The 25,840-nt window shown below is 67.8% G+C and overlaps 9 protein-coding genes across 9 annotated transcripts; 7 read left to right on the top strand and 2 right to left on the bottom strand.

The window, feature by feature from the left end:
• Positions 1-126: 126 nt before the first annotated feature.
• On the top strand, positions 127-2,142 carry CHLNCDRAFT_132922 (hypothetical protein; the record flags this gene model as incomplete). The annotated part of the gene is made up of 7 exons (XM_005851940.1): positions 127-405; positions 514-558; positions 770-941; positions 1,228-1,395; positions 1,496-1,596; positions 1,805-1,892; positions 2,060-2,142. 7 exons carry the CDS (start codon positions 127-129, stop codon positions 2,140-2,142), a joined length of 936 nt encoding a protein of 311 aa, XP_005852002.1.
• Positions 2,143-3,091: 949 nt separating this feature from the next.
• On the top strand, positions 3,092-3,650 carry CHLNCDRAFT_132920 (hypothetical protein; the record flags this gene model as incomplete). Its single annotated transcript, XM_005851939.1, has 2 exons — positions 3,092-3,285; positions 3,446-3,650. 2 exons carry the CDS (start codon positions 3,092-3,094, stop codon positions 3,648-3,650), a joined length of 399 nt encoding a protein of 132 aa, XP_005852001.1.
• Positions 3,651-5,020: 1,370 nt separating this feature from the next.
• Positions 5,021-6,162, top strand: CHLNCDRAFT_132919 (hypothetical protein; the record flags this gene model as incomplete). Its single annotated transcript, XM_005851938.1, has 5 exons — positions 5,021-5,035; positions 5,213-5,314; positions 5,402-5,561; positions 5,726-5,860; positions 6,053-6,162. The coding sequence occupies 5 exons, from the start codon at positions 5,021-5,023 to the stop codon at positions 6,160-6,162; spliced, it is 522 nt and encodes a 173-aa protein (XP_005852000.1).
• A 722-nt stretch (positions 6,163-6,884) lies between these two features.
• On the top strand, positions 6,885-7,380 carry ELIP (hypothetical protein; the record flags this gene model as incomplete). The annotated part of the gene is made up of 2 exons (XM_005851937.1): positions 6,885-7,097; positions 7,255-7,380. Coding segments are annotated over 2 exons (339 nt in total), but the record flags the coding sequence as incomplete, so codon positions are not given.
• A 443-nt stretch (positions 7,381-7,823) lies between these two features.
• On the top strand, positions 7,824-11,070 carry CHLNCDRAFT_132917 (hypothetical protein; the record flags this gene model as incomplete). Its single annotated transcript, XM_005851936.1, has 11 exons — positions 7,824-7,865; positions 8,034-8,235; positions 8,451-8,518; positions 8,755-8,828; positions 9,073-9,205; positions 9,368-9,434; positions 9,609-9,689; positions 9,955-10,091; positions 10,256-10,307; positions 10,618-10,733; positions 11,011-11,070. 11 exons carry the CDS (start codon positions 7,824-7,826, stop codon positions 11,068-11,070), a joined length of 1,032 nt encoding a protein of 343 aa, XP_005851998.1.
• Positions 11,071-11,583: 513 nt separating this feature from the next.
• Positions 11,584-13,006, bottom strand: CHLNCDRAFT_132916 (hypothetical protein; the record flags this gene model as incomplete). Its single annotated transcript, XM_005851612.1, has 5 exons — positions 11,584-11,759; positions 11,960-12,038; positions 12,192-12,335; positions 12,531-12,783; positions 12,996-13,006. The coding sequence occupies 5 exons, from the start codon at positions 13,004-13,006 to the stop codon at positions 11,584-11,586; spliced, it is 663 nt and encodes a 220-aa protein (XP_005851674.1).
• A 377-nt stretch (positions 13,007-13,383) lies between these two features.
• Positions 13,384-18,021, top strand: CHLNCDRAFT_56435 (hypothetical protein; the record flags this gene model as incomplete). The annotated part of the gene is made up of 9 exons (XM_005851935.1): positions 13,384-14,197; positions 14,425-14,583; positions 14,843-15,070; positions 15,187-15,253; positions 15,446-15,716; positions 15,901-16,020; positions 16,309-16,435; positions 16,669-16,786; positions 16,984-18,021. The coding sequence occupies 9 exons, from the start codon at positions 13,384-13,386 to the stop codon at positions 17,693-17,695; spliced, it is 2,616 nt and encodes an 871-aa protein (XP_005851997.1). The 3' UTR covers positions 17,696-18,021.
• Positions 18,022-18,104: 83 nt separating this feature from the next.
• On the bottom strand, positions 18,105-23,042 carry CHLNCDRAFT_56434 (hypothetical protein; the record flags this gene model as incomplete). Its single annotated transcript, XM_005851611.1, has 7 exons — positions 18,105-19,586; positions 19,750-20,266; positions 20,424-20,620; positions 20,749-20,781; positions 20,872-20,942; positions 21,105-22,000; positions 22,054-23,042. The coding sequence occupies 7 exons, from the start codon at positions 23,040-23,042 to the stop codon at positions 18,105-18,107; spliced, it is 4,185 nt and encodes a 1,394-aa protein (XP_005851673.1).
• Positions 23,043-23,699: 657 nt separating this feature from the next.
• Positions 23,700-25,388, top strand: CHLNCDRAFT_132912 (hypothetical protein; the record flags this gene model as incomplete). The annotated part of the gene is made up of 8 exons (XM_005851934.1): positions 23,700-23,771; positions 23,885-23,947; positions 24,186-24,311; positions 24,465-24,533; positions 24,684-24,798; positions 24,946-25,010; positions 25,146-25,205; positions 25,338-25,388. The coding sequence occupies 8 exons, from the start codon at positions 23,700-23,702 to the stop codon at positions 25,386-25,388; spliced, it is 621 nt and encodes a 206-aa protein (XP_005851996.1).
• Positions 25,389-25,840: the final 452 nt, after the last annotated feature.

The raw sequence follows: 25,840 nt of genomic DNA, 5'->3' as shown, positions 1-25,840 counted from the left end.
GGGCAACGTACGGTAACTGTACTTGGAGGATCGCAACGTGAAAGGCAGGGAAAGGGCCATCAGGAGCAGGATCGTTCGCATAGAGACGACACAACCCAATTGCAAGCCAGGCAGCAGGCTATCGCAATGCTTGCAAACACGCAGGCTGCAGCTCCAGCGGCGGCAGGCCTCCCTGCGGGCCAGCGCTGCTTCGTCTCGCACCAGCAGCACATCCAGAGGCAACACAGGCCGCGCCTGGCAGCAGCCGCCGCCCGCGGCCCAGTGGCGGCAGCAGCGGCGGCAGCGCAAGTCCTGCCCAGCTGCGGCGGCCGGCGCCAGTTGCTGCTTGCAGCCGGCCTGCTGGCAGCCGGACCAGCAGTCAGCTGGCAGGTAGCGGCAGAGGAGGCGGCCGGCAGCTCCCGCCAGGTATTGCCGCTACCGCTGCTGCCTTTGCATGGACGTCTTGGTGTAGGACCCTCGGCTCCTGCCCTTTGCTGCGTCTGCAATCAGAGTCCTCGGCATTGCGCGTTGCAGGTCTTCTTTGACATCACCGTGGATCGCAAGCCGCTGGGGCGCATAGTGATCGAGGCGAGCGCACTGCCGGCGCCGGGCCGCCGGCGCCAGCCAGCTGGTTGGGCGTGTCGTGCACTGCCGCGCATGCGCCGCACTGCATTCTCGCTCTTACCGGCAGCATCTGCACCAGCGGCTGCAGCCATGCTGCCACCTGACCCACGCCAGCTGCCTCCTGATGGTGTGCGAGCCGCTGCCGGCGCCCTGGCTACTGGCGCAGGTGCCTCAAGACGCGCCTGCCATCGGCGGCCAGCGCTTCCTGGACCTGGCGCAGGGCAAGGAGGGCGTGGCCTTCCGCAAGACCAAGTTTGAGCTTCTGGAAGACGGCTTCATCCAGAACAGCGGGCTGAAGGCGCTGAGCTACCAGGCCTCGGGGCGCACAGCAATCACGGGTGGGCGGCTCGGCAGGCTGGGCGGGCAGGTCGGTTGGGGGTGGTGGAGGCCGGAGGGCGTCGATGGGGAGGGCGTGGTGGCTTGCGATGGGTGGGCAGGCGATGGGAGTACAAGCGGGTTTGCAGAGGCAGCAGGAAGGTGCTGAGGCAGGCCATCGGCAGGCCCCGGCCAAGCCCGGGCGGCAGCCAGCCCGCCGCCCGGCCAGCCCACCTGCCCAGCCCAGCCCGCCTGCCCCTCGCCCTACCCTTGCCTGCGCGCCCGCCCCGCCCCGCACGCCCCCCGCAGGTGGGCTGGACACCGAGCTTTTGGAGGAGGAGCTGGCGGCGCAGCAGCGGCGGGGCGGCACCGTGCACGGCGCGCCCGGCCTCGTCTCGTTCCTGGTGAAGCCTCGCATCGAGATTGTGTCCAAAGACAAGCTGGTTGCTTCCAAGGGCAAGCTCATCACCGTCACAGGTCGGGGCGGGAGCGCGATGCATGCGCTGCACCGCGGCGTGGCCTGCGAGGGCGCACGCCGTGCTGAGGCGGGCTGCCTGCGCTGCCGCGTGTGGTGCAGAGACGTTTGGCGAGATCCCCAACGGCAGCTCCTGGGCCATTACCACAGAGGCTGTGCCAGAGCTGGATGACACGCACCTGGTGGTGGGCCGGGTGGTGCAGGTGAGGACGGGCCTGGGCCGGGGGTGGCAGGCTGCTGCCCGCGGGCAGAACGGCGCCGGTGCGGGCGTGCCCACCTCTGTCGGGCTGGCTGGCAGGCGGGGGCTTGCAACTGTGTGGGCATGTCGCTGCAATGGCATGCCAGCGCCACCACCACCACCACCACCGCCACCACCACCTCCTCCTGTCGCGGCGCCCGGCGGCTGCGCAGGGCATGGATGTGGTGCGGGCGGTGGCGGCGCTGCCTCGCGTCAAGGACAACACCAATTCCCCTTTCTTCCAGTACGGCAAGGCCACAGGTGAGTGATTTTGTGGGACAGTTTAGTGTAAATGGTGGAAAGGTGTCTGATGCAGCGGCGTGGGCAGGCTGGCAGGGGTGCATGCCCCGCACCACGCCCCCGCTCGATGCCCCCTCCATGCTGTGACTCTAGTGTGGCCACTGCCCGCTGGTGCTGCTGTGCTGGAGGCGACAAGCGCGCGGACGTGGCACAGAGAGCGTTCAAGAAGGCATTCAACAAGATCGTGGTTGACGAGTGCGGCTACCTCTAGAGATCTCCTGAGGATCCAAAAGGGCAGCGCCAACAATGGCGCATGCTGGGGCCCTGCCCGCCCGCCTGCCTCCCTTGCCCTCAATCTACCAATCCAACAAATGCCCCCTTAATCAGCATTCTGCACTTCCAGAGTTTGTTTACGCCCGCCAGGGTTGCTGTTTGGCGGGATTCCTGTGTCACTGAATTTTCCACACGCCCCATGTAATTGCTGTTTGCAGCACTTCAAACAAAGGCCCCCTTGTGCCCGTCCGCCAAATGCTGCCTCAGCCAGTCCAGTAGCCGGCGCTGATGCCCCACTCGCCGTGCCCCTCATCGTGCTCGATGTCATCAGGCCCATCGTATGGAACAAACCAGCGCTCCTCGTCTGCGCCGTGCTTGGTGAATGGCGGCCTGCAGGGCGTTGCCAGTGAAGGGCACAGAGTAGGTGACGCCGGGGGTGTAAATTGGTTTGGGATGAGCAAAGTGAGCAGCTCCACCATCCCGCTTGCATGCAATGCTGCAAGCGAGGCAGCAGCGGCTGCGGCGACGGAGTGCTGAGTGCTTGCCTGCCGTTGCGCACCCAGCCGTCTACCTTCGTGCGTTGGCCGGCGCTGAAGGCGGTGTACTGGCCCGCCAGATGCATCACCTCATCTGCGTCTGGATCCTGAAAGATGTGGTCGTGGCGTGCCACATAGTCCACACAGTTCCACAGCGCTGTGAGCTGCGGGCGGGTGCAGGGGTGCTGCGTGCGCAGCAGCAACTTGAGCTCCCGCAGCGCGCCCACTCGCGTCTCCTTCTGCGCAGCTCGCGTGCAATCTCTCGAGGGTCCTTCATCTCGTGACTCAACTCAAAGGAGAGACGGGGAGGTGAAGGGGCACGCCCAGGCCTACGTGGCAGAACACAGCCAACACAGGCCAGACTGTCCTTCTCGACCTGAATGTGTGTATGCTCTCTATTCTTTGGAGATAATGGGACTTGAGGAGCAACTAGTGCAGGCCTGCGAGCGCAGCGACGCACCTGCTGTGGCGCGCCTGCTGCAGCAGGGGGCCAACCCTGCAGCCGCTGTGACCGACCCTTCCAGCTACCACTACCAGTGGAAGCCCCTGCACACCACCATCTACAACGCCAAGGGGAGCTCCCAGGTGGTGGAGCTGCTGGTGAGGTGAGGGCTGGCGTGCCTGCAGCTGCATCGGAGCTGGTGCTTTACCTGCGCTTGGGGGGCCTGCAGTGAAACATGTGTGGTGTTGAGCAGCCATGTAAGGTGTCTGCCCTGAGCTGCTGCCAGCTGATCCGTTCCCCTGCCCGCGTGTCTTGGCCTGCAGCCAGCAGGGCGTGGACGTCAACGAGCCCACCGCCAACCCGCAGCACACCACCCCGCTGCACATCACGGCTTGGCACTGCCCCTCCCTGGTGCCCCTACTGCTGAAGCATGGGGCACGAGTGAACGCCACAGACGGCTACAGGCAGACCGCGCCGCATGATGCAGCGTTCCACGGCCATGCCGATGCCGTGGCGGCGCTGCTGTAGGCGGGGGCCGACGCCAGCATCCGCAACAAGCGCGGACTGACCGCACTGGACCGCGCCCGCGCCAAGGGCCACGCTGCCTGCATCAAGCTGCTGTCCGTTCACCAACCGGAGCCATGACCCAGTTCCAGTCCGGATCTAAACTCCGGCTGCAGGGCAGAACAGCTTATGGCGCAGTCCCAAGAAGGTTGCTTTTGACCTTTATTTAGCGTGTTGTCTATTGCATGGTTGCATTGCGGCGCACAATGAACAGTATGGACACAAGGGTAATGGATGCTCGGGAGGCCTGCACCAGCTGCACCCTGCAAAGCACCGAGAGCCCCAGCATTGTGTGGGGTCGAGTGCCAAATCCACGGACAAGCGACACAAGGTGGAAGCCATTCACGATGGGTGCATCGTGACTTCACCCAGACTTCTGTGGCGAGGCATGTGGCCGGCAGCACCAGGAGCGCCACTTGCATGCAGGGTGGCGCTGGGGCAAGTGCGGGCTTGCCGAGGAGGGCAGCACTGCCTCCTGCGCCACCCACGTAGCTCCGCAGGCGGCGGCACCTTGATCTGCCGCGGTGCGGGCGCCACGGAACTTTGCAGCAGGACCCGGGGCTATGGCTGCATGTACATCCGACGCTGCTTGCCTCAGCACTGCTCCGTGGCAATAGAGGCGGGCGCTGAGAAGCGAGCGAGGCACAGTCCAGGCTTCTGTGCTCCTTCAGCGCCTCGGGCTGACTGCAGATCGCATAGTATCATTGTCGGGGAGCAAGCACGGTTCAGGCCCTGCATGTGGGCTTATTGCCACCTGTTGTGCTGGTGATACCGATGCAGTGTTTCTGAAAGCTGGCGAAATCGCCAAATGCTGGCGAAATCGGGCCAAAAAACGGCTCTGGCTGGCGATTGGCCGAAGGCCATCGCCAGCCAGGGCTGGCTAAATGAGGGCAGGCGGCGGGGCGACATCGCCAGCGCGTCGCCAGCCCCCATGACTGACATCGCCNATATTTTGAGGAGAAATGGCCAATTTTCCTCAGGAACTTCACTCCATAGTGTTAAACAAGCGCCAGCTTGCTGGGGGCTTCGCCCGCAGTCCCCCAAAAGGGAGGCAAGTGCCGACAAAGCAACAGCGGCGCCGCATGTGGCCGCTGCGCTGTGCCAGGCGCAAGGGTGGCTCCCCCGCATTTCGCCAATCCTCAATGTGCCATCGCCAGCTGATTGGCGAAATTTGGACGCGACAGCAGTCCTCATCGCCCGCCCATCGCCAAAGCTGCCACGAGGGCCAGAAACACTGTACCGATGGCCCGCCAAGACTGCAGCATCGCAAGATCGCTGCACATTCCAGCCTGCCTGCTCGACGCAGGGTCTCAGATTGGCAGCTGCTGTCGACGATGGCCGCAATTGGTGTCGGGCTCCTCGCCCGGCTGCCTGCAGTGGCCGTCAGCGCCCCATCCAAGCGGCAGGGAGCCGCCCTGGGCCTTCCGGCTCTTCTGCGGTCCCCAGCGCCAAGCCGCTGCGGCAGACGGGCGGGCCGCGCCGCGCCGCTCGTTCCGCACGCGGCACGTGGCGGCGCTGCTGCAAAGGCAGCAGCCGCCGCCGCAGCAGCAGCGGCCGCCCAGCAGCAGCAGCTGGTCAGCCAGCTGTTTGCAGCAAGCACGGTGTATGCGCTGGCGGTGGCGGCCCTGGTGAGCCTCCGCGTGAATGGTTGCCCTGCTGGCGACGCTCTGTTTAGTGATGCGTCTTGTCCATCTCAGCTCCCTCTTTTTCTGCAGATGGTGCTGCTGCCACGCTGGTCAGTCACGCGGCGCCTGGTGCGCTCACCGCTGGTGCTGCTGCCGCTCATCGCTGTCTACGGCCTGCTGCTGGCGTGGTCCTGGCAGCCTGACACTTTCTCCCTCGTCCTGCCGGGCAGCTTGGCCGAGGGATTCAAGGGTGAGTGGTGCCAAGCACGCAGGCAGGCAGCCGAGGTTGCGGCCTCTCAATCGCGTTACCGCCTTCTGCAACCGCACACAGGTCGATTCCGAAGGGTTGAAAAATGCTGCCTGTGGCCACGGCTGCCTCATGTCCCATGCCTCCTCCGCTGCCGCGTGCCACAGGCGGCTTCAACCCTCAGTTCATGCCCAGCCTGGCCGGCATCTGCACGCTCTTCTCCCGCTGGCTTACCGCCGCCTCGCTGTGGGTGCACCTGCTGGCTGTCAATCTGTTTGCCGCTCGGGAGCTTTACATGGAAGGTGAGGGAGGGCTGCAGCAAGCGAGTTGGTTGCCCGCACCGATTGGACGCTCCTTTGTGCCAGCTGGGACAGGGAGGTGCACACCTGCAGGTACAGGGAGGTGCACAGAGGGCCTGCTGGGACCGTCCTCAGGCATCATGACTCCTCTTCCTGACACGCTGGCTGTGCTCTGCCTGGGGTGATGCGGCGCAGGGCTGGTGGAGGAGGTGCCGACCTGGCACAGCATCCTGCTGTGCATGACGCTGGCGCCGCTGGGCCTGCTGAGCCACACTCTGACCAAGGCCGTTGCACGGCGTACCTGATGACCACTAGCACTGCTGATGCCACTGCACTTGCAAAGCGACATACCAGCCTTCCACACACTGATTCGACTTGAGGCGTACTGTGTACACATTTTTGGCCGTTTCGCTGCGCTGCGCCCCCCAATTTTCATCCATTTATTTTCCGCGAGACCAATGTGAGCCACATGCCTGTCGTGAATGCGGCTGCTGAAGCCTCACACGCCCATGCAAGGCGCCAGTGCAGAGCGTGCGCAGCGGGAGTGGCATGAACTTCTAGAGCCCGCGTCGGGCCTCCAACCACCATTTCCACCTCCCGCTCTCCCTATTCCCACCTCCCACCTTCCCCGCTTCTCTCTGCAAGCCTCCTCCACCACCCACCTCCTCAATATGCTTGCTGTCCGCGCTCCCCTCTCCTCCACCCGCGCCTCTGGCGTTGCGGTGTCCCGCCCCGGCCGCACCCAGTCCCGCGCCACCCGTGTGGTTCGTGTGCTTGCCACTGGCGAGCCTGAGAAGCCCGTGGAGGGCGCCGCCGAGCCCTCGGTGGTTCGCCCTCATAGCTCTGTGGCCCCCAAGGTCTCCACCTTCGAGGGTAAGCCTCATGTACCACACAAACGCGTTGGGGAATGCAGCTGAGCAAGTTGGCTGGTGCGCCTGTGGTGCAATCTGTGGTGGGCGCCAGCATTGCCGACGCGGCGCTTTGCCGCCAAACCTCCAACACTCCACTGTGTTTCCTGCTCATTGCTCCTCCTGCTCCTCCTGCTGTAGAGGTGATGGGCTTCTCTGGCGCCGCCCCCGAGATTGTGAACGGCCGCCTGGCCCAGCTGGGCTTCCTGGCCGCCGTCGGCGCCGAGCTGGCCACCCAGCAGCCCGTCTCTGCCCAACTGTCCGGCTACGGCGTCCCAATCGCCGCCACCTTTGCCCTCTTCGCTGTGGCCTCTCTCATCCCCATCTTCAAGGTGAGGTCCCCGTGGGCTGGACGGCGCCGCGCAGTGGTGACTTGTGTGGTATTTTTGGTTGGCCGCCACATCTACCCCGCCGCCCCGACTTGTGTGATATATTGTTGGTTGTCCGCCACACTTATCCCTCCGCCCCCTGGCTGCTGCCTCTCTGCAGGGCGTCAAGAACGAGGAGTCGTTTGGCCCTTTCACCCCCAACGCCGAGCTCAGCAACGGCCGCTGGGCCATGATCGGCTTTGCCTCCCTGCTGATCGTGGAGGCGGTCAAGGGCTCTGCCCTGTTCTGAGCGCCTTGCCCGGCATCGCTGTCGCAGCGTCCATTCAGTTGTCGGAGCCTCCTCACAGAATGCCCTCAGCGTAGGAAACAAACCCTTCTCAGGAAACATTCAACCAGCACACTCAACCCGGTCTGTGTATTTTTGCCCCACCCCTGTCCCTCCGCCCTCTGGAGCCACGCCTGGCTCGCCGTGGAGCATGTCTACCCCCGGCCTATGCAGCGCCGCATGTCTTGATATCATTTCATTCCCAGCAACCCATTTCATCTCCTCTTCAGTCCTCTTCCTATTTACTTTTGCTGTACTCGGGCGGGGCTGTTTAGCAGCCCCGCCTGCTTGTGCCTGTCTCCTCTCAGCGGAGGCAACAGCCCTCATGTAATACGCCAGTCTTCCATAACAGCAAGTGGCAGTGGGGTAGAGGGGATTTGAAAGGCCAAGAAGTTTAGCCTTTCATGCCGTCGGCGGCGCCACGTGGCGCCGCCGCTGATCCAGATGTGCCGCTGTGCAGAGCGCCCGGTTGTGCTGCACTCGCTCACCATCTCAACATGCAGGCGCAAACAGGCACCAGGACGGCGGCCGCCGCGCCATCGGCGAGCAGGCCAAGACCGCAGAGAGCAGCCCAGCCATGCAGGCGGCAGTGGAGCCAGCCACCCCCGCCGCAGCGCCTGGCCACGGCAGTGAGGGCGCAGACGGAGCAGAAGGGCGAGCAGAAGGGGGACACGGACAAGCGGGCGGGGCGCAGCACCTACAGGCCCACGACCTACACCGAGCTGGTGGACGATGCGGTGGCGGCAGTAGCGGTGGCTGTGGAGGATGGGCTCAACCGGCTGGAGGTGGAGTTCCCCGCAGTCAGCAATGTGGACGGTAAGTGGCGGCGGCGCCGGCAGGCCCAACTTGGACCAAGCCTGCGATTTGCCTGGCTTGAATGGCACATGCGTGCATGCACGCTGTGGGGCCACATCCCCTGCCTGGCAGCTTGGATCCCTGCTCCCCGGCCGCCCCTCCTGCCTGCCACACGCACGGGAGCAGCGTGGCCTCAACAGGGAAGCTTGGGGCTGGCTGGCGGCTCCCTCCTGCAGGCTACAAGGGCTCCTCAGACTTATACATCGATGCCAACATCCAGCTGGCGCTGGCGGCGTCGCGCAAGGTGCGGCCGGCGGCGCCGCGGCCCGAGGAGCGGGGGCTTGGCGCACGCTAGGCTGTGACCTCTCCTCTCCCACCCACAGCTCGGTGCCTGCACAACAGCGAGCCACCTCTCCTAGCACTGGGCCAGTGCTGGATGAATGGATGGATGGGCGGCAGGCTGCGCAGGCGGGGCATGCACCCAGTGTTGGCGAGCGCTGAGTTGTGGAGTGCCTGCTGTGCCCTCTGCCTTGCCTGCAGCTGGCAGAGGTTACGGGCAAGCGGGTGCACCTGCTGCTGCCAGACGAGACCGAGTACTCTCGCGCAGCGGAGATGTGAGCCGCAGCCGCAGCCGCCGCCGTGAACGCGGGCGGCCGCCCTGCCTGTGGCGTGGCGTCGGAGTGGATGGTGCCGGAGACGCGCAGCTCGCCTGCGGGCCTGTGCAGGGCAGCGAGGCCGGCATGCCATCCAGCCAGCTCCGTCTCTCACCTGCCTCCATGCCCTCTGGTTGTGTGGCCGCCACTGCTCCGCCGCCGCCCCTTACGGCGCCCTGCCCACACCTGCACCGCGCCCCCGCAGGTTCAAGGCGGCACTGGCTGCCTCGGACAACGTCAGCATGGGCCACTTCCGGGAGGGGCGCCCCTCCCTGGCCTCCACCTTTGGCAACATCCTGTTCATGGGCGTGGGCGGGCGCGAGGTGGATGGTCCGCAGGTGGGTCGCCGGCAAGGCCGCCGCCGGGGCGCGCCGTGCCAGCCGCGCCGCGCCATGTCTGCCGGCCAGCAGCGCAGTCAGCGGGGCAGCAGCACAGCCAGGAGCAGCGCGTGTTGATCGTTGCGTGCTGACCGGCAGCACACACGCCTAACTGCTGCGCAGGCGGCTGCGCAGCGTGCCGACATCTTCATCGCCATTAACGCCTCCACCGTGGAGCTGGCTGACCTGGGTGGGTGGTTGGCTGGGCTGGGCTGGGTGGATGGATGGCGGGTGGTTGGGTGGATGGTTGGGCGACCTGGCTGGCATGGCATGTGGTGTGTGAGGGTGCCGCTGCCGTCCATGCGTGCCGTCCACGCGCCGTGCCATCATTGTGCTGCTGGCATACGCGGCTGCTGTACCGCAGAAGCGTACTGCGAGGAGACTGCCAAGGAGCGGGTGGTGGTGGCCTGGAACATGGAGCTGGACACGTTGCGCTCAGACCTGGGTGAGGAGGCGGGGTTGGCGGCGGCGGCGGTTTGGTGGTAGCAGGTGGCGAGGGGTGTAGCAGGCTGCGGCTGCCGTCGGGCTTGCAGCCCGCGGTTGGGCCTGGGCGAGCAGGGCAGACCAGCGGCCGTGGGGCGGACTGAGCGGAGGGCTGCTCGCGGGTCGGCAGCGGCTCCAGGTTCGTGTGGCGCCTCCCGCAGCTCGCCTTCGTGTGTCACGCTCCATTCCCTCGCCTCCTCCTTTCCTCTGTATTTTCCCGCCCGCAGGCCTGCTGGGCTTCCCCCCAAAGGACCTGCAGCACCGCTTCCTGTGCACCTTCAAGCCCGTCTTCTACATCCGCCAGCGCGACTACTCCAAGGCAAGCCCACCCACCCCCGCACCGCTCCTGCCCTTGCCAGCTGTGGTCGAGCCCCTGCTTGCTGCGCCCCGCTTGTTGCTCGTCTTCCTCTTTTGGGCCCCGCCTGCCTCCCTGCCTGCGCCCCCACGCCCCTCGCCGACGCTCCCTCCTTCCCCGGCCCCCCCACTCCACCACCACCCCCGTCTCCCCATGCTGCCCCGCTGCCGCAGAGCGTGGCGGTGGCTCCCTTCATCATTAACTACTCGGGGGCGCTGTCCGGGAGTACCCGGGGCCCTGGCAGGTCATGCTGCGCCAGGACAACGGCGTGTATGCGTGCGTGGCAGGTGAGCATGCTGCGCCTGCTGTGGTTGGGCACGGTGGTGGGATGCAGAGCAGGCCTGCAGCTGCAGGGGCCGCCCTGGCCGTGGGCTTGCACTGCTGGGGGTGGGGGCGGGCCCCTTGGAGGAGGGAGGCCAGGAGGGGCGGGGGTTGCGTGCCGCCGGTCGGCCTCCGGCTCGCTTGCTCGCCAGGCTCGCGCTGACGCTGTTATGGCGCCGCCCGTACCGCACCTGTCCCGCACCCGGTACTGCAGAGGACGACAAGCGGCGGTACAACCTGGGCGAATTCAAGGAGGAGCTGATGAATGCCATGGGGCTCAACACAGAGTCAGAGGGCTCGGCCATGGCCTTCCTGCGGCGGGGCTACAAGGTGGGCGGGTGGGCGGGCGGGCAGGGTGGCAGGCAGCTTGTGGTGCGAGGGGGTGAGCAGCCAGAGGGCAGCTTGTGGGGAGAGGCTCTGGGGCCTGCAAGAGTGCCTGCTGACAACCTTGCGGTGCCAGCCTCGCCACTGCTCCTGACCACACATGCTACACTCGCTCGGCGTTCGCCTCCCTGTGCGCTTGCGCCATGCCTGCTCGCGATGCACACTGCACTCCGTGCTCCTCCCATGTGTGCTGCCCACACACCCCTCCCTTCCCTCTGCGCAGACGTCCACATGGTGGGAGGATGACGAGGACAAGGAGCAGTCCAAGGCGTGGCGCTCATAAGTGTCCTGGCTTGTAACTGGCTGGCTTGGGCCCGTGCCCGCTGGCTGGTTGACGGCCGCTGGCCGGCCGGAAGCTGGCTGGCAGGGCATTTGCGCCGCCGCACCCCACCTGACGTTTCATTTTGCATGCTTCCCGCCAAACCCTCATCGCATTTTGAATGCTGCCGCTCTGCACAAGCTCCCCCTCTCATATTGGCTCTGATCTCCAGTTCCCGTCTCTTGCCTCCCTCTTTCCTTAATGTTGCTGTCTTCCTGCTGGGCTAGAGTGACGTGATTACCAAAGCCATTTCATTTTGAAGGTCGCTCCTCTGTGAGACTACGCCTTAAACTGGCGATTTCTATATGAATTTCAATTCAAGCAATGGGATCTGTCGGCTGAATGGCAGCTGTTGTGGGCAGTTCGGGTGTCACACGCGGCCAGCTCCTGCGCTTGCCGCGACGGTAGCTACTGGCGCTCTCCGGTCTGGCCGTTAATACCGTCCGGCAGCCCAGGCTGGCCACGCTGGCTGCATCCTCAGTGTGCGGTCCACATGATGGGGATGCCATCCTCCCGCCACGTCACCCGCCCGTCGCACAGCGCCGCCACACACAGCGGGTACAGCCGGTGCTCCTCCTTGAGCACCCGCGCCGCCAGCTGCTCGGGGCGGTCGGTTGGGTACACCGGTACCACCGCCTGCGCCAGGATGGGGCCTGCAAGGCGGAGGGCAGGCAGGGAGGGGAAACACAAGCGCAGGCCGGCTCGGCCCGCATCCAGTGCCCAGGGGGCATGCCCAGGCGACCAGCCCATCAGCACTTCCTCCCTGCCCTATCCTTCTGGGCTTCCCTGCCCGCACAGGTCGACAACCCAACAACTACAATAATCACTTTACCCTCAATCGATCCGAACCCACCCGTGTCGTACTCCTCATCCACAAAGTGTATCGTGGGGCCCGAGAAGCGCGCCCCGCTGGCCACCACGGCGCGGTGCACCTGTGCAGGCGTCCAGCAGGACGGGGGCGCCCAGTGGGATGGTGCCAGGGACAGCGGCTGCCACACCCACCACAAGAGACCAGCAGCTCGGCTTGCCAACAATGCAGCACCCCACCGGCTCTGCTTCCGCCGCCGCCGCCGCCGGCAGCCCACCTTGCCGCCGTAGTAGCCCTTGCCTCCAAAGGCGGGCAGCAGGGCGGGGTGGATGTTGAGTATGCGGCGCTTGAAGGCGCGGACCAGGCCGGGCGGGATGAGCTTCAGGTAACCTGCCAGCACCACAATGTCAACCCCATACTCCTGCGGGGGCCAGCAGACGGAAGGGAAGCACAATAAGTGCAGCCAGAAGCAGGACTATGTAGGGGATGGGTCGCCGGGTGCATGGGAGGGAGGCAGGCGCAGCAGATGCGGAGAGGGGCGGCCGCGGCGCTCAGGAGCGGTTGGGGAGGTTCAGGGGAGGAGCGGAGGCCTGGGCTGCCCAGCCGCCATGCCCACCAGTGTGAGTTGCTGCACCAGCTCCTCGTCGCCCAGCCCCTCCCCGGGGCTGTCCTTGGGCGCGGGGTAGGTGAGGGTGGGGATGCCGTGCTGCCGCGCGTATTCACAGCCACCGCAGGCGGGGGCGTTGCTGACGACCACCGCCACCTCGCCGGCCATGGCGCCCTGCTGCGTGGCAGCGTGGATGGCCCGGAAGTTGGACCCTCCGCCGGACACAAACACCGCCAGCCGCTTCTTGGGGGCCTGCGCGCTGCTGTGATCGGGCGGCGGGGTGTGTGCCGCTGCTGCCGCTGCTGCTAATGCGCGCCTGTGGACCCGCAGGTGGCTGCATCGGCCGCCGGCATGCGCGATGCCGCTGCTAGCGGGCGAGGTGTGCAGCCGGTGTGAAAGCAAGCGCATTGGAAGTGCTGCACAAGCGCAGGCCTCTGCCCGGCAGGTGTGCAAGCTCTCCATGGTTGCAAGTACCCTAGAGACATGCATGCAGACGCAGGTAGCTCGGTTTTTTCTTCGCGCCCTCCAGCTCGGCATCCAGCCTGGCGACCATAAAACCTGGCTCCTGACTCGCCTGCACGCACTCCCCTTGGCCTTCCCCACCGCCACACACTCTGGGCGACCACTTGCAGCGCCCATTACGTTAGAACTGGTCCAATCTTCGTGTCCCACGGCCACTCGGCCCCTTGGCACCACTGGGACAGCTTCATTACACCTTTGGATATTGGTACATTGTACTAGGTGAGCTGCCGACACCAGGGGTAGCCCTACCACCCCCACTGCTGGCACCACCATTGCGCCCACCTGCACCTCCCGCGCCTGCCGTTCATTTGGCATTGCTGCCGTGCAGGTGACATGCTCCATGGCCGCCGCACTGGCGCCGCAGCAGCTGGGGCCGCGGCAGGGCGCTAGCTGCCGCTGGCGGCAGCGACCGTCGCGGCCACCCTCACCTCTACTACCACACCCCCGCCTATCCAGCCAGCCAGGCCGGCCGGGCTGCCGCGCACAGCTGCAGCCCAACCCCGCGGTGCCTGGCGGCAATGCGGCAAGCGCGGCGGGGGCCTCGGCGGCCGGCGTGACCGCCGCGCCGCCCGCGCCACCGCCGCCCGCACCGCCGCTTGACGCCGTGCTCGCCCGCGGCGGTGGGGACGGCGGCAGCGGCCCGGCGCCGCCGCAGCAGCCCGACGAGCCTGAGCTGGCGCTGATACTGGTTGCCTGCGGCGTGGGGCTGGCCACGGGGGCATGCATCGTCGGCTTCAACTGGGCTGTGCACTGGATCCACGATGTGGTGTGGCAGGAGCAAGAGCTGCTGACCAGCAACGCGGCGGCACGCCTGCGGGAGATCACAGAGACCGACCTGTGGCCCAAGGTGGTGTTCCCGCCGCTGCTGGGAGGGCTGGCGGTGGGCTCCCTGGGCTGGCTCATCGGCGGGTATGACGACGCGCCCAAGCCTAAGCTAGCGGGCGCCGCCGGCGGCGGCGAGCGCGGCGCGGCAGCCGGAGCATCGGGCAGCCAGCAGCAGCAGCAGCAGCAGGGCGCGGCGGGCGGCGTGGCGGGCGAGGGCGCCGGCGCCGGCGCCAGCACCAGCGCTGCCTGGGCGCATCGGAGGGTGCAGGCGGGGGCAGTGGTGCGCCCTGTGTCGCGAGCCATGGCAGCAGCCATGACGCTCGGATCGGGTGCGTGGGCCTGATTGGCCGGAGCTGCCGCCACCTGCTTCTGATGCCGCTGCCGTGGCCCTGCTGCCGGCTGCCCCCGCCTGCGTCTCCTGCTGCTGCCGCCTCCGCCGCCGCCGCCGCCGCCGGCTGCCTCCTGCCGGCCCTTGGCACGCCCTGCACCAGCCAACGCCGCGGCCGACCCGCCAAAGCGCCCCTTGCTGCCCTGACTCCCCGCCACTTCAACGCAGGCGCCTCACTCGGACCCGAGGGACCCAGCGTGGACATTGGAAAGTCTGTGGCAGCGGGGCTGGGCTCCTCGCTGCGCAGCCGCCAGCGCCACCTCACCTCGCTCATCGCCGCCGGCAGCGGTGCAGGCGTGGCAGCAGGTTTCAACGCCCCCATAGCAGGTGGGGGCGGGGCGAGGTGGGGGTGGGGGTGGGGGAGGATCAGGGATCAGCTTGCGGCTGGCCTGGTGTGGGGAACAGCTCGTCGCTGGCGCTGGCGCTGTTGTGGCAGAAGCTTGGAAGCAATGCATTGCTTTCCTTGCGGGCGCCATGTGCCTCGCCACCCCCCACTCTTTGGCATACCCAGCCCTGCTCCTGTTGCATCCTCGGCTCCTGCCCCTCACCCGGCCTGCCCCTCTCCCCCGCCCCACCCGTCTGGCAGGCGTCTTCTTCGCGGTGGAGACCGTGCTGCAGCGCCAGAAGCTGCCGCGCATCGGCATCGGCGGCGAGGCGGCGCAGGCGCAGGCCGCGGCGGCGCAGCAGCAGCAGCAGGCCTCGGGCCTCACCATCGCCATGGTGCTGCTGGCCTCGGTGCTGGCGGCCATCGTGTCGCAGGCGGGCCTCGGTTCCTCTCCCGCCTTCCGCGTGCCAGAGTACAGGCAAGCAGCTGGTGTGGCTGGTAGCTGGCTCGAGTGACTTGCCCAGCGGTTGGTGCTACATGCCACCCATAGTGGGAAGGATATAGGTCACACAGCCCCACCCACCTCCCCCAACCCGTTTGCACAGCCGATGGTCGCCTTGCGCTGGCTGCCTTTTGCCGCGAGCTGAGCGGTGCGTACCCCGCGTACCGCCGGTACCGCCTGCAGGCTGGAGTCGCTGTACGAGCTGCCGCTGTATCTCGCCTTTGGCGCCATCTGCGGCATTGTGTCCGCCTCGTGCTCCTTCTCCACGCGGGTGGCCACCGGTGGGCCGCCGCCCGCCTCCCGCCGCCCGCCTGCGCTGCGCAGACCTCTGCCCCTGTTCCGCGCTGCGCTGGCGGCCGCAGGCACCCCTGCCTCGCATGCCCTCACACGCCCAACGGCCCGCACAGAGCCCCGAGGCACACCGCTCACTCACAAACCCCGGCACACAAGCACAGGCACACGTGTTACCCCCCCCTCCCCTGCTCACACACACACACCACCTGGCGCCACTCCCCTGCAGAGGCCTTTGACGAGCTTCGGGAGCAGAACTCCTTTGAGGCGGCGCTGACCCCCGCCATGGGCGGCCTGACCACAGGCCTGCTGGCACTGGGGTACCCCGAGATCCTGTACCAGGTACGGTACCAATGTCATGGTACCACACCACGTGGTATCCTGCCGTACCGCCGCCGCCGCACACCGTTTTAACAGCTGGATGCGCATGCCCTGCTGCCCTCCCGGCGGGGCCCCTGCCTCCTCGCTCCAGCTCTTTCCCTGCGCCTGACCCCCTCCCCTCTGCCGCATACGCATGTGAGCGCAGGGCTTTGACAACGTCAACAACATCCTCTCCTCCAACGGCTCCTACGCCCCGGGCCTCCTCATCCAGATCGTCGTCATGAAGGTCATCGCAACCGCCATCTGCCGCGGCTCCGGCCTGCAGGTGCGCGTTGCCTGGGTGCTGGTGTGTGTGGGTGCGGCGCACGTGCGGCTGGCTGGCTGGTGGAGCTGGATGGTGGTGGCGAGGGCTGGCTGGCGCCGTTGGGGGCTGCGGAGGCTGCCTGGGCGCCCCACACTGTCCTCCCTGTGCTTGCTGGATGTGCGGCCCTGAGGCTGGCGTGCCGCCTTGCCGTCTCTGCCCCTCCCTTCCCCGAAACAAGCAAACACTCGCCCACCAGCGCCGCCGCCCGTCACCCAACCCGACCTCTCTCCTTCCCACCCTGTCGTGCAGGGCGGCCTGTACGCTCCCTCCATCTTCATCGGAGCTGCCTTGGGCACTGCGTTTGGCCTGCTGGCCCACGCTGTGGGCGACCCCATCGGCCTGCCGCTGTCGGCGCCGCAGGCGTATGCCCTCGTCGGTGAGCTGCCGCGCTGTGGCTGCGCTGTGGTTGCGCTGGGCTGCGCAGGCGCCCCGGCTGGCCTGCGGCTGTGGTGTTGCAGTGGAGGCGCAGGCGCGGGGGCCCTGCTTCAAGGCTCCCTGCTGACCAGTGGTGTGTTGCAAAGCCGCCCAGATCCACCGCGCCCCGCGCCGGCCACGCTCCATGCTGCCCCGCCGCCCACGCCCGCGCCGGCCCCGCCCCACTGCCCGCAGGCGTGGCCGCGCTGCTGGCCTCCAACTGCCAGGTGCCGCTCACCTCGGTGCTGCTGCTGTTTGAGCTCACCCGGGACTACCTCATCATCCTCCCCACCCTGGCAGCTGTGGGCATCAGGTGGGGGCCGCGGGCTGGCCAGCGCACGCATGCCGCGCGCTGCTTGGACCGCAGCTGCTCCCACGCAGCATGCCCGCGCAGCCGTGCCGCTGGCAGCCAGGGAGCTGCAGCCGGGGAGCGCCAGCCGCGCTTGGCACTGTCATGCTTGCACTCTCACGCTGGCACCCACCCCGCCTGCTTCTCTGTTCCCTTCGCAGCTTCTGGGTCTCCTCCCTGGTGGCGCCGAGCGTGAAGAATGCGGCGGCGGCGCGCCGCATGACCGCCGCCGCCGCCGCCTCGGCCGCCGTGGCCACCACCCAGCTCAACGCGGCGGCCACCGAGGCAGTGCTGGTGGGCAGCCTGAAAGACAAGCTCGGGGCGTTGCCTGCGGCGTCCTCGCCTGCTGCTGCGGCGGCGGCGGCAGCGGCGGCGGCCTCCACGCCCCCACTGCCAGGGCAGTCTAGCGGCGGCGGCGACGGTACTGCTACGGTCACCCTCCAGCCGGGGGAGCTTCCGGGGCATGCTGAGCTGGCAGCTGCGGCGGCACTGAGCGGTACCACCCTGTCAGTGGGCTCGGCGCTGGAGCGCAGCTGCCTGCTGGTGGAGGCACACATGCCGGTACCGCGGGCGCTGGAGCTTATGGAAGCTGACGGGCAGCACGTGGCTGTGGTACTGGGCGAGGACGGCGGCGTGCTGGGCCTGGTGACACGGGAGATACTGGAGCAGTGCGTGGAAGCTGCCGAGGACGCGCTTTCCTCTGCCGACATCAGCGGCACCGACAGCGACGGCGGCGGCGGCCCCGGCGGCGGCCCCGGCGGCAGGCGCAGCCGCAGGAGGGGCGGCGGCGTGGCCGCCGGCGCAGCGACAGATGCTGGCACCGGCGCCGCGCCTGCCGGCTCGGCAGCCCTGAGCTCACGCGGAGAAGAATGAACGGGGTGGTGCACGCCGCCACCCGGCTGGATTGCAATCTTGTGTGTACATCACGCCTTGTGCCAGGGGCGCACCCTGCCCCGTCCCCTTTTCCCTCCCATTCCTTCCCCAAAATCAATTCGTTCATATTGCTTCTCCCTGCAATGCCTTTTGCCGGCCGGCGGCCCCCAGCGGCCGGCTGCGCGCAAGCCATCACGGTCTTACTACTGTACCGTCCTCACTCTCACACGCTGCATCCCATCTATGGCCAGACCCAACCATGTGTCCGCCTGGGCAGCTGCCATGCTGCCCAGCAGTATTCTGTTGTGGTTTTAATAGCAAATGTCACTGCATTCTGAAGGGTTGGAGATAGCTGGACATACATCACACAGCAGAGCAGCAGCCATCAACGAGCCGCCAGCTGCGCCGCTCACAGCAAGCTGCCGCTGCGCTGCTTGCGCAGCTGTGAGCATGCCAGCGACCCCCGCCTGCTCTTGCTGCCGCCGGCGGCGCCATCATCAACGCCAGGCGCGGCTGCCGCGCTTGCTGCTGCAGCGGCCGCCTGCGCAGCAGACGGCCTCCTGCCGAGCGCCGAGGGGCGCCTGGCGGGCTGCGCGACCGAGGCCTTCCGCTGCAGCCCTGCCTGCTGCGGCGGGTCCGGCGCCGGCCCTCGTGGCGAGCCTCGAGGCGAGGCAGGATCCACCCCTGCCGCCGCCGCCGCCGCTGCCAGCTGCTGCGGCATCAGCAGGCTGCTGCGCCGCCGGCTGGCCTCGTGGATGACGCCCATCAGCCGCTGCTCGTCGCCCGGGTGCAGCGCCTGCAGCAGCTGCGCCTGGCGCTGCTGCGGCAGCAGCAGCACCACCTCCCCCACCTCTCCCTCGGACAGCAGCGCCAGCAGCAGCGCCGCCGCCGCCGGGGGGCCCATCAGCAGGAGGTGCGTCTTCTCGGCGGCGCTCAGCTGCTGGAAGTGGGCGTGGAGGGCGCTGCTGGGGTCCAGGGCGGGCAGGGCAGCGGCCGGCTCGGGGTCAGGCAGCGGCGCTGGGCCTGCTGGTGTGCCTGGTATTGAGGCTGGCTGCGCTGCCGGGGAGGGAAGCGGCGGAACGGCTGTTGAGGCGGCGGCAGGCTCTGCGGTCGACGCTTCCGCAGGTGTCAGCGCCGCTGCCGGTGCCGGCTCTCCAGCTGACACTGCCTGCACTGAAGGTGTCGCCGCACCCTGCTCGCTTGCTCCGGATGACTGGGCATCTGCTGCCGCTGCCGCTGCCTCCTCAACCGTTGCTGCTGCAGCAGCTGCTTGGGCGGCTGCCTCCTCGGCCGCTGCCTTTGCGGCTGCCGCAGCTGCCGCCCTCTGCCTGGCGGCTGCTGCGTGCCGCTGGTGCGCCGCTGCCAGGGCCGCCGACCGGATGCCAGCAGAAGGCAGCAGCTGCAGCAGCCAGCCCTGCTTGTGCTGCGGAAGCAGCAGCAGGAGAATGGCAGCTTCTGAGGGCTGCGCCACTGCCACCATGCCGCTGGTGTGTCGCTCGGGGAGGAGCACTAGCACTTCAGCTGCCCAGTCCTTGCTTTCAGCGCTGCCACCAGACAGCTGCTGGCAGGCCTCTGCGGCGCTCAGCAGCAGCTGCAGGGCCGTGTGCGGCAGGATCCACTGCAGCAGCAAGGCAGCCGCGGCTGGAGGCAGGCCCATCAGGAGCGGCGGCTGCGTCTCGGGCGCCTGCGCCAGCAGCAACGCCGCCGCCAGCTGCGGCTGCGCGGCCTGCAGCACGGCTGCCTGCTGGTGCGGGGAGAGGGCGTGGCTGGCAAGCTGCGCCACCGCTTGCTCCCGCGGCAGGCCCGCCAGCAGCTTGGCCAGCAGCAGCGGCTTGCGGCGGATGACGGCGTCGGTGGCCACCGCCAGAGGAGGGCCCATCTCAGAATAGAGCTGCACAGCCGGGGAGGCGGAAGAGAAACTCTAGTAACACGCGTGCCCGTTTATTTTCTGGTGGTGGCGGTGTGGAAACCCAAACTGATTCCTTCAGCAAAGCTGCAGCTGTGCAATTGAGCTGTACAGGTGGTACCATCACCGCAACACAAGCGGTGCCAACCTGCAACCTGGTCGACTCATCAAGCAGCACCACCATTCCCGCCCGCTCCGTGTCGCCCATAGCCGCCAGCAGCTGCTGCCGCTGCGCCGCCGGCAGGCTCAGCAGCAGCGCTGCCCGTGCCTCGGGCCGCAGGCAGTGCAGCAGTGCCAAGGAGACCGGGCCGGCGTGGCCTCCCGTGCCCTGCTGCTGCTGCTGCTGCTGCTCGCTGGCTTGGGCTGGAGCGGCAGCGGCGGCCCCTGGGCCGCCTGCCGCGCGAAGCCTGCTGGGCTGGCGGGGCGACTTGAGGCTCTTGCCTGCTGCTGCTCCTGCCACGCCCGGCGCCGGGCCAAAGTGGGAGCTGCATGCGGCACCAGGCGCTCCCAGGGCGGCAACCACCGCAGCCTCGGCGCGGCCGTGCTGCCGCCACTCGCGCTGGCGCTGCCGCATGCCGACCACCGCCGCCGCCGCAGCCTCCACCGCTGCCACCTGCTTCAGCAGTGGGGCTGCTGGTGCCTCAGGACCGATGCCCAGGCTCTGGCTGCAGGGACAGGCGGGCAACAGGGCTACCTAGTTTATTGCCTCAGGTGACAGCCAGCAGCCATGAAGGTACTTGGAGGAGGAAAGCAAGTGGGTGGCAGGTACACCGAAACAGGAGAGCCTCGAGCCTCCCTGCCATCCCACCCCTTTGAATTCACCTGCGCAGCAGCTCGCTCCGCACAGCAGCCGGCAGCAGCACGGCAGCCGCTGCGTAGCGCCACCGCGCCGCCGCCCGCCGCCGCCTCACGTGCGCTGCGAGCTCCTGCAGCGCCTGCGCCTGCGCCGCCGCCTCCTCCCGCAGGGCTGCCGCCTCCTGCTGGCTGTCTTGCAGCTGCAGGGTGGAGGCCTCTTGGTCCTGCAGCAGGCAGGCGTGGGGATGATGTTGGCGATGCGGGGCAACGGCAGGTGTTGGGCAGCTGGAGACGGCCGGCGAGAACCGGCAGTCGGCAGGCGCAGGCTCCTCCCACCATATGCCTGCCACACCTTCAGAAGTAAGAAACAACAAATGGGCAGCAACTGAAAGCAAAGCAAGGAAGAACAGGGCGAAAGAGCGGGAAGAAAGAAAGAGCGGGAAGAAAGCAGGGATTGTGCTGCCAGTCCACCCACGTTGCGGAGGCGCATGATTTCCTTGCGCAGGAACTCGGCGCCGCTGGCCTCCCACCGCAGCATGGAGGCCTCTGCAGAGGGGCAGGACAGCGGGATTGAGGCCGACGGCACACGCTGTACTGATGTCGGCGCAGCGCTCGCAAACTTGCAAAGAGGGTGCTTTGAGCGCACGTTCCCGCCTTCCCACCCACCCATACGCAGCACAGCCGCCACGCACACACCCAGCAGCCCACCTGCCGACAGGTTGGCGTTGTCTGTGGCCAGTTGCTGCACCTGCTGCTGCTGCTGCTGGATGGTGGCGGTCAGCACCCCAGTGTAGCCGTTCCACAGCTGCGCCAGCAGGCGCCCGCGCTCCGCGCACCCCACCTCCACCTGCCGCACCACCTCTGCCATGCACACCGCCAGGCCGGCCGCCAGCGAGGCAAAGCAGAAGCCATCCCAGGCGGGGTCGTCGCCAGGGCCGGCCTGGGACCCTGCGGCGGCGGCAGCGCGCGGGCGGAGGCGGCCTGCGGCGGCGGCGGCGGCGGCGCTGGTGGTACCAGAGGCTGGTACCTCCAGGGACAGGTGCGCCACTGGTGCGGCTACCGCCTGTGGGTCCTTGGTCAGACCTAGGTGCGACTGCCCCTGCCTGCCGGTAGGGGCTGGTCCCGCACCCATGCCCAAGCTGCCAGTGTCGCTGCAGCTGTCGGTCTGCAGGAAACTGCTGGTACCACGTACTGCCTGTACCAGCTCCGCCGCCACCCCGGACGCTGCGCCTGCAGGGCTGGCAGCCAGCCAGGAGGGACCCGCCAGCGTGCCGCCACCAGGCGCCGCCCCGACCGCCGTCCCTGCTCGCTCCGCACGCAGCTGCTGCTGGTGCGGTGGCGGAGCCACGCCGCCGGCGGTCAGGCCCAGCAGGGCCGCTGAGCTGGACACCAGCAGCAGCTGCTGCCGCCAGGCCGCCGCACGCTTGGCCGCAGCGGCTGGGTCGGCCAGCATGTGGTGAAGGGCTGCTTCGGCCTTGGCCGCCTCCTGGCGTGTGCTGGGCGCGTCGCTGGGGAGCACCAGCAGGCAGGGGCGGCCCGCCGCATCCCGCACGCGCACCGGCATCAAGTCTGCAGCACACAGCATGAGGAATGATCCTACAAAGCTGGCATGTAGTTGGAAGGAGATTGGGGCTGCTAGCGCGCTTGCGCTGGGCACCCGCTGCTGCCTCTCAGCTGGGGATGCCACTTGCCTGCAAAGCCTCCGGTCAGCGGCGGCATCAGCAGCACCAGCAGCCCCCGCTGCACGCCCGCCTGCTGCTGCGGCTGCTGCTGCGGCTGCCTGGTGGGACTGCTCCGCTGAGCATGCTGGCCGGGGATGGTACTGCCATGGTCCCCTGCAGGTGCAAGCGCATGGTACAGCTGCTGATGCGTCAGCTCTGCCGCCAGCCAGTGCGGCGCGGTAGCCGTGCCGCCGCCGCTCATGACGGTACCGCCAGCTGCGCCGCCAGCTGGAGGTGGCGGCACAGGCTGCTGCTGCTGCTGCTGCTGCTGCTGCTGCTTGCGCCTGCTGCGGGGGCCGCGGATGCTGGGCGGCGGCAGCACGAAGCCCGCGGCTTGGTCCAGCTCGGGTTGCCCTGATGAGGTGCGGTGCAGCTGAGGCCAGGCCGGCGCGTCTGGCGAGCCCGGCCCCACCCGACCCTGGCTGCCGCCGCTGCCAGGCCGCAGCCCCTCTGCCCCCCTGCCTGCCAACGGCGACAGGCCATGTGGGTCGAGCGGTGGGCTGACCCGCAGCTGTGCGCTGGCAGCACTCCAAGGCTGGCCCGCCGCCGCTCCCTCGTGCGGGTGGTGCTGGTGGGGCTGCCGGGCTGCCTGCCTTGCGCTGGTTGCTGCCGCCGCAGATCCCGGCGGGCCTGGCTTGGTGGAAATGGCAGCCTTGAGGCGGTGGTGCAGCTGTTGGCGTGCCAGCGAGGTGTAGGCCGGCAGCGGCGCCTTTTCCAGCGCCGCCGCCACCGCCAGCGTCTGCTGGACGGCGGCGAGCTCGGCTGCCGAGCTGGCGGCTGTCAGGGAGATGGCGCTGCGCTCGCTGTGGCTGGCATGGAGGCCCTCCAGCTCAGCCAGGGCTCCAGACAGGTGGCTGGAAAACTCAGAGGCGTGGGCGAGGGGAGCGGTGTCGCCGACGGCAGCGCTGCCGCCGGCCGGCGACATGGGCGGGCTGAGCGGCAGCCTGTGCCTAATTAAGGCTGTCACGAGGGTCGCGGCGATCAGAGCTGCCAGCCCCAATGGGCGGGACTCAATGGCTCCTCCGAGGTTGCCGAATTTTGCCGCATGCCTGGTTGGACCGCGGCGGGCCAGGGGTGTCGCTGGGGCGCCCTGAAGGTGTCGGTACTCTTGAGTACCCTTGATTGGGCATCGCACCGCGGCCAAGGGAGACTTTGGAGACTTTTTTTGGCGCGCCGCCAGCCTGGCGTTGCCCAGAATTGAAGAGAGCCCTTCTTGGCTGCTGACAGGAGTCCAACCGGCGCCCCGAGGCCAGCGATCACTCGCCGTGCGGCCATCTACAGGATTTGAGCAGCAAAGCTCCTCGGCGTGCTCTGTCGTTGCCTAGCTGCCCGCTTGCAGAGCCATAACCAGCTAAGTGAGTGCCTGATTGCGCCGCAAGCCTGCTGGGTGTGCGTCCCCTTCAGCACGCGCTGCTGTCGCTGCCGGCGCCTTACCCGCTCGCCTCGCAGCTCCCCTGCTATCAGCACTGCGGCCTGAGTTGCCGGGTAGAGCCGCACCCTCGGGCTGTCGCCTGCTGTCGGTTCACGCTGGCCGGCCGCCGCTGTGCTCCCGCCGCTGCGTAGCATGGCGCCGCGCAGGGGGATGAGCGCGGAGGACAAGCGGCAGACGCTGCTGGAGATATTCCACGAGTCCAAGGACGTGTTTGTGCTCAAGGTCAGCCGTTGGGAGGAGTTATGGATGGGTTGCGCAGCACCCTCGCCTGCAACCGCATCGCGGCCCGGCCTGGCGCTTGCCTCAGGAACTCCCTGCCTCCAGCTGCCCTGCAGGACATCGAGAAGCTGGGCGCCAAGCGGGGCGTGGTGCTGCAGAGCGTGAAGGAGGTTCTGCAGGTGTTGGGCAGGCTGGGGGGTCGGTCGGGGCAGGGCAGTTGAGGCTGAGACATGGCGGTGGCGAGTCGGCCAGCTCTCGCTGCAAGGGCTGATGTGTCGGGGACTTGGGCCACACCCACCCACCATCCCATCACAGCTGCCAGCCAATCATCGCTCACCACCATCAGCGCCACCAGCCTGCCACCGCCACCAGCCAGCCACCGCCACCGCCCACCGCCCACCCGCTCGCTGCCTGCAGAGCCTGGTGGATGACCACCTGGTGCACGGCGAGAAGATAGGCATCAGCAACTATTTCTGGGCCTTCCCAAGCGAGGCCGCCGTCATCCTGGACGGCCAGGTGGCGGCGGCAGAGGCAACGCTCAGGGTGGGGCTCGGGCTGAGGGCTGGGCGGGGGCCGGTGGGCATGGGCAATGGGGAGATGACGGCGTGGAGGCGGGGCGGCGTACGAGGGGCTGGTGTGTGTCTTGATTTTCGGGAGGCCGAGCTGGCCTGGCCCTGGTTTTGCCGGCTGTTGCAGGACAAGCGAGCGGAGCGCGCTGCGCTGCAGAAGAAGGCGGAGCAGAGCAGGGCGGGCAAGGATGACAGCGTACGCGGCTGCCATGCCCTGCGCTGCCCGCCTGCCTGCCCGCCTTTCCTCCAGCACCCACCTTCCCTCAACAGTGCTGCATGCCAAGCTGAGGCGTTGTTCCGACCGGCCCGTTACCGGCCACCCCGCCTCCCACGGGCTTGGGTGCAGGACGAGCGGCAGCAGCTGGCGGCGCAGCTGGCGGCGCTGCAGGCGGAGGTGGCGGCGCAGCGGGAGGAGCTGGCTGAGTACGCGGGCAACGACCCCGACCGATATGACGCCCTCAGTGAGTGTGGCGTGCAGCACACAGAGGGGAGGCGGTGGGGAGTGAGGTCGCGCGTGGTACTTACCTGGCAGTGCCGCTTGTGTGCATGCGTCGTAAGGTCTTTGCCTCTCTACACCTGCTGCTGTCCCTCTCGCTGCCGTGCTGCAGAGGAGGCCGCCAAGCTGGCGTGCGACTCGGCCAATCGCTGGGTAGACAACATAGATGCGCTGCGGGTGGGAAGCGGGGTGGGGGGGCTGCTGGCGATGGCTCGACAACTCGCTGCCACCAGCTGTGGGTGGTGGTGCGCCTGATGTGGGTCCTGGCACCTGCACCCACCCACCCGCACGCGCTCGGGCTGCGGCGTGCAGGGCTGGCTGAAGAAGAAGTTTGATGGGCGGGGGGCGGAGATAGACAGCCTGTTCAAGGAGGTGGGGCCTTTGTAAGGAATCGTGCTGTGCATGGCTGGCCTGCCCGGGTCGTGCTCCCCTGGATGAAGGAGTGGCCATCCCTCCACGCTGATGTGTGCCCGTGCGGCTGCTCCCAAATGATTGTGTATGCAGAACGGCATCAAGGAAGACCTGGCATACTACCAGCTGGACAAGGAGGGCTAGTAGGGTCGGGCTGGGCGACGGCGAGCGCTGCGAGCGGGGGATGGCGGTGCCCCGGGGTACTGCTGGTGTATGGGTGCCTCAGTCTTGACTTTTGATATCCGTGTTCTTGATATCCATGTTCTCTTCTTCTTCGAACTACACGCCTCCAGACAACCCATAGGGAGCCTCCTTGTCGAAACATGGCGGAAGGCGGTTCGGAATGCGGCGGGCCTTGCCCGGGCTTGCTCGACTTGCCTGGCGAGGCCCTCGCGCGCATCGCTTCTCTCCTGGAGACCCGTGACAGGTGTGCAGGGAGCCGCGCCTGCCAGCGGCATGCCATGGCAAGTCGCCCTCCTGAAGACCCCTTCGGTACCCGGCCGCGCTGGAGACTTGTCAAGGCAACTCTCTTTCCCCTGAGATCAAGGCCTGAGCTGCTGCGCTGTGATGCAGGGCGTCCCTGGCGGCGGCCGGCC

The sequence above is a fragment of the Chlorella variabilis genome (genome assembly GCF_000147415.1).
Source record: "Chlorella variabilis unplaced genomic scaffold CHLNCscaffold_1, whole genome shotgun sequence".
In the NCBI taxonomy this organism is placed as follows: domain Eukaryota; kingdom Viridiplantae; phylum Chlorophyta; class Trebouxiophyceae; order Chlorellales; family Chlorellaceae; genus Chlorella; species Chlorella variabilis.
This window is presented reverse-complemented; position numbering and strand designations above follow the sequence as displayed.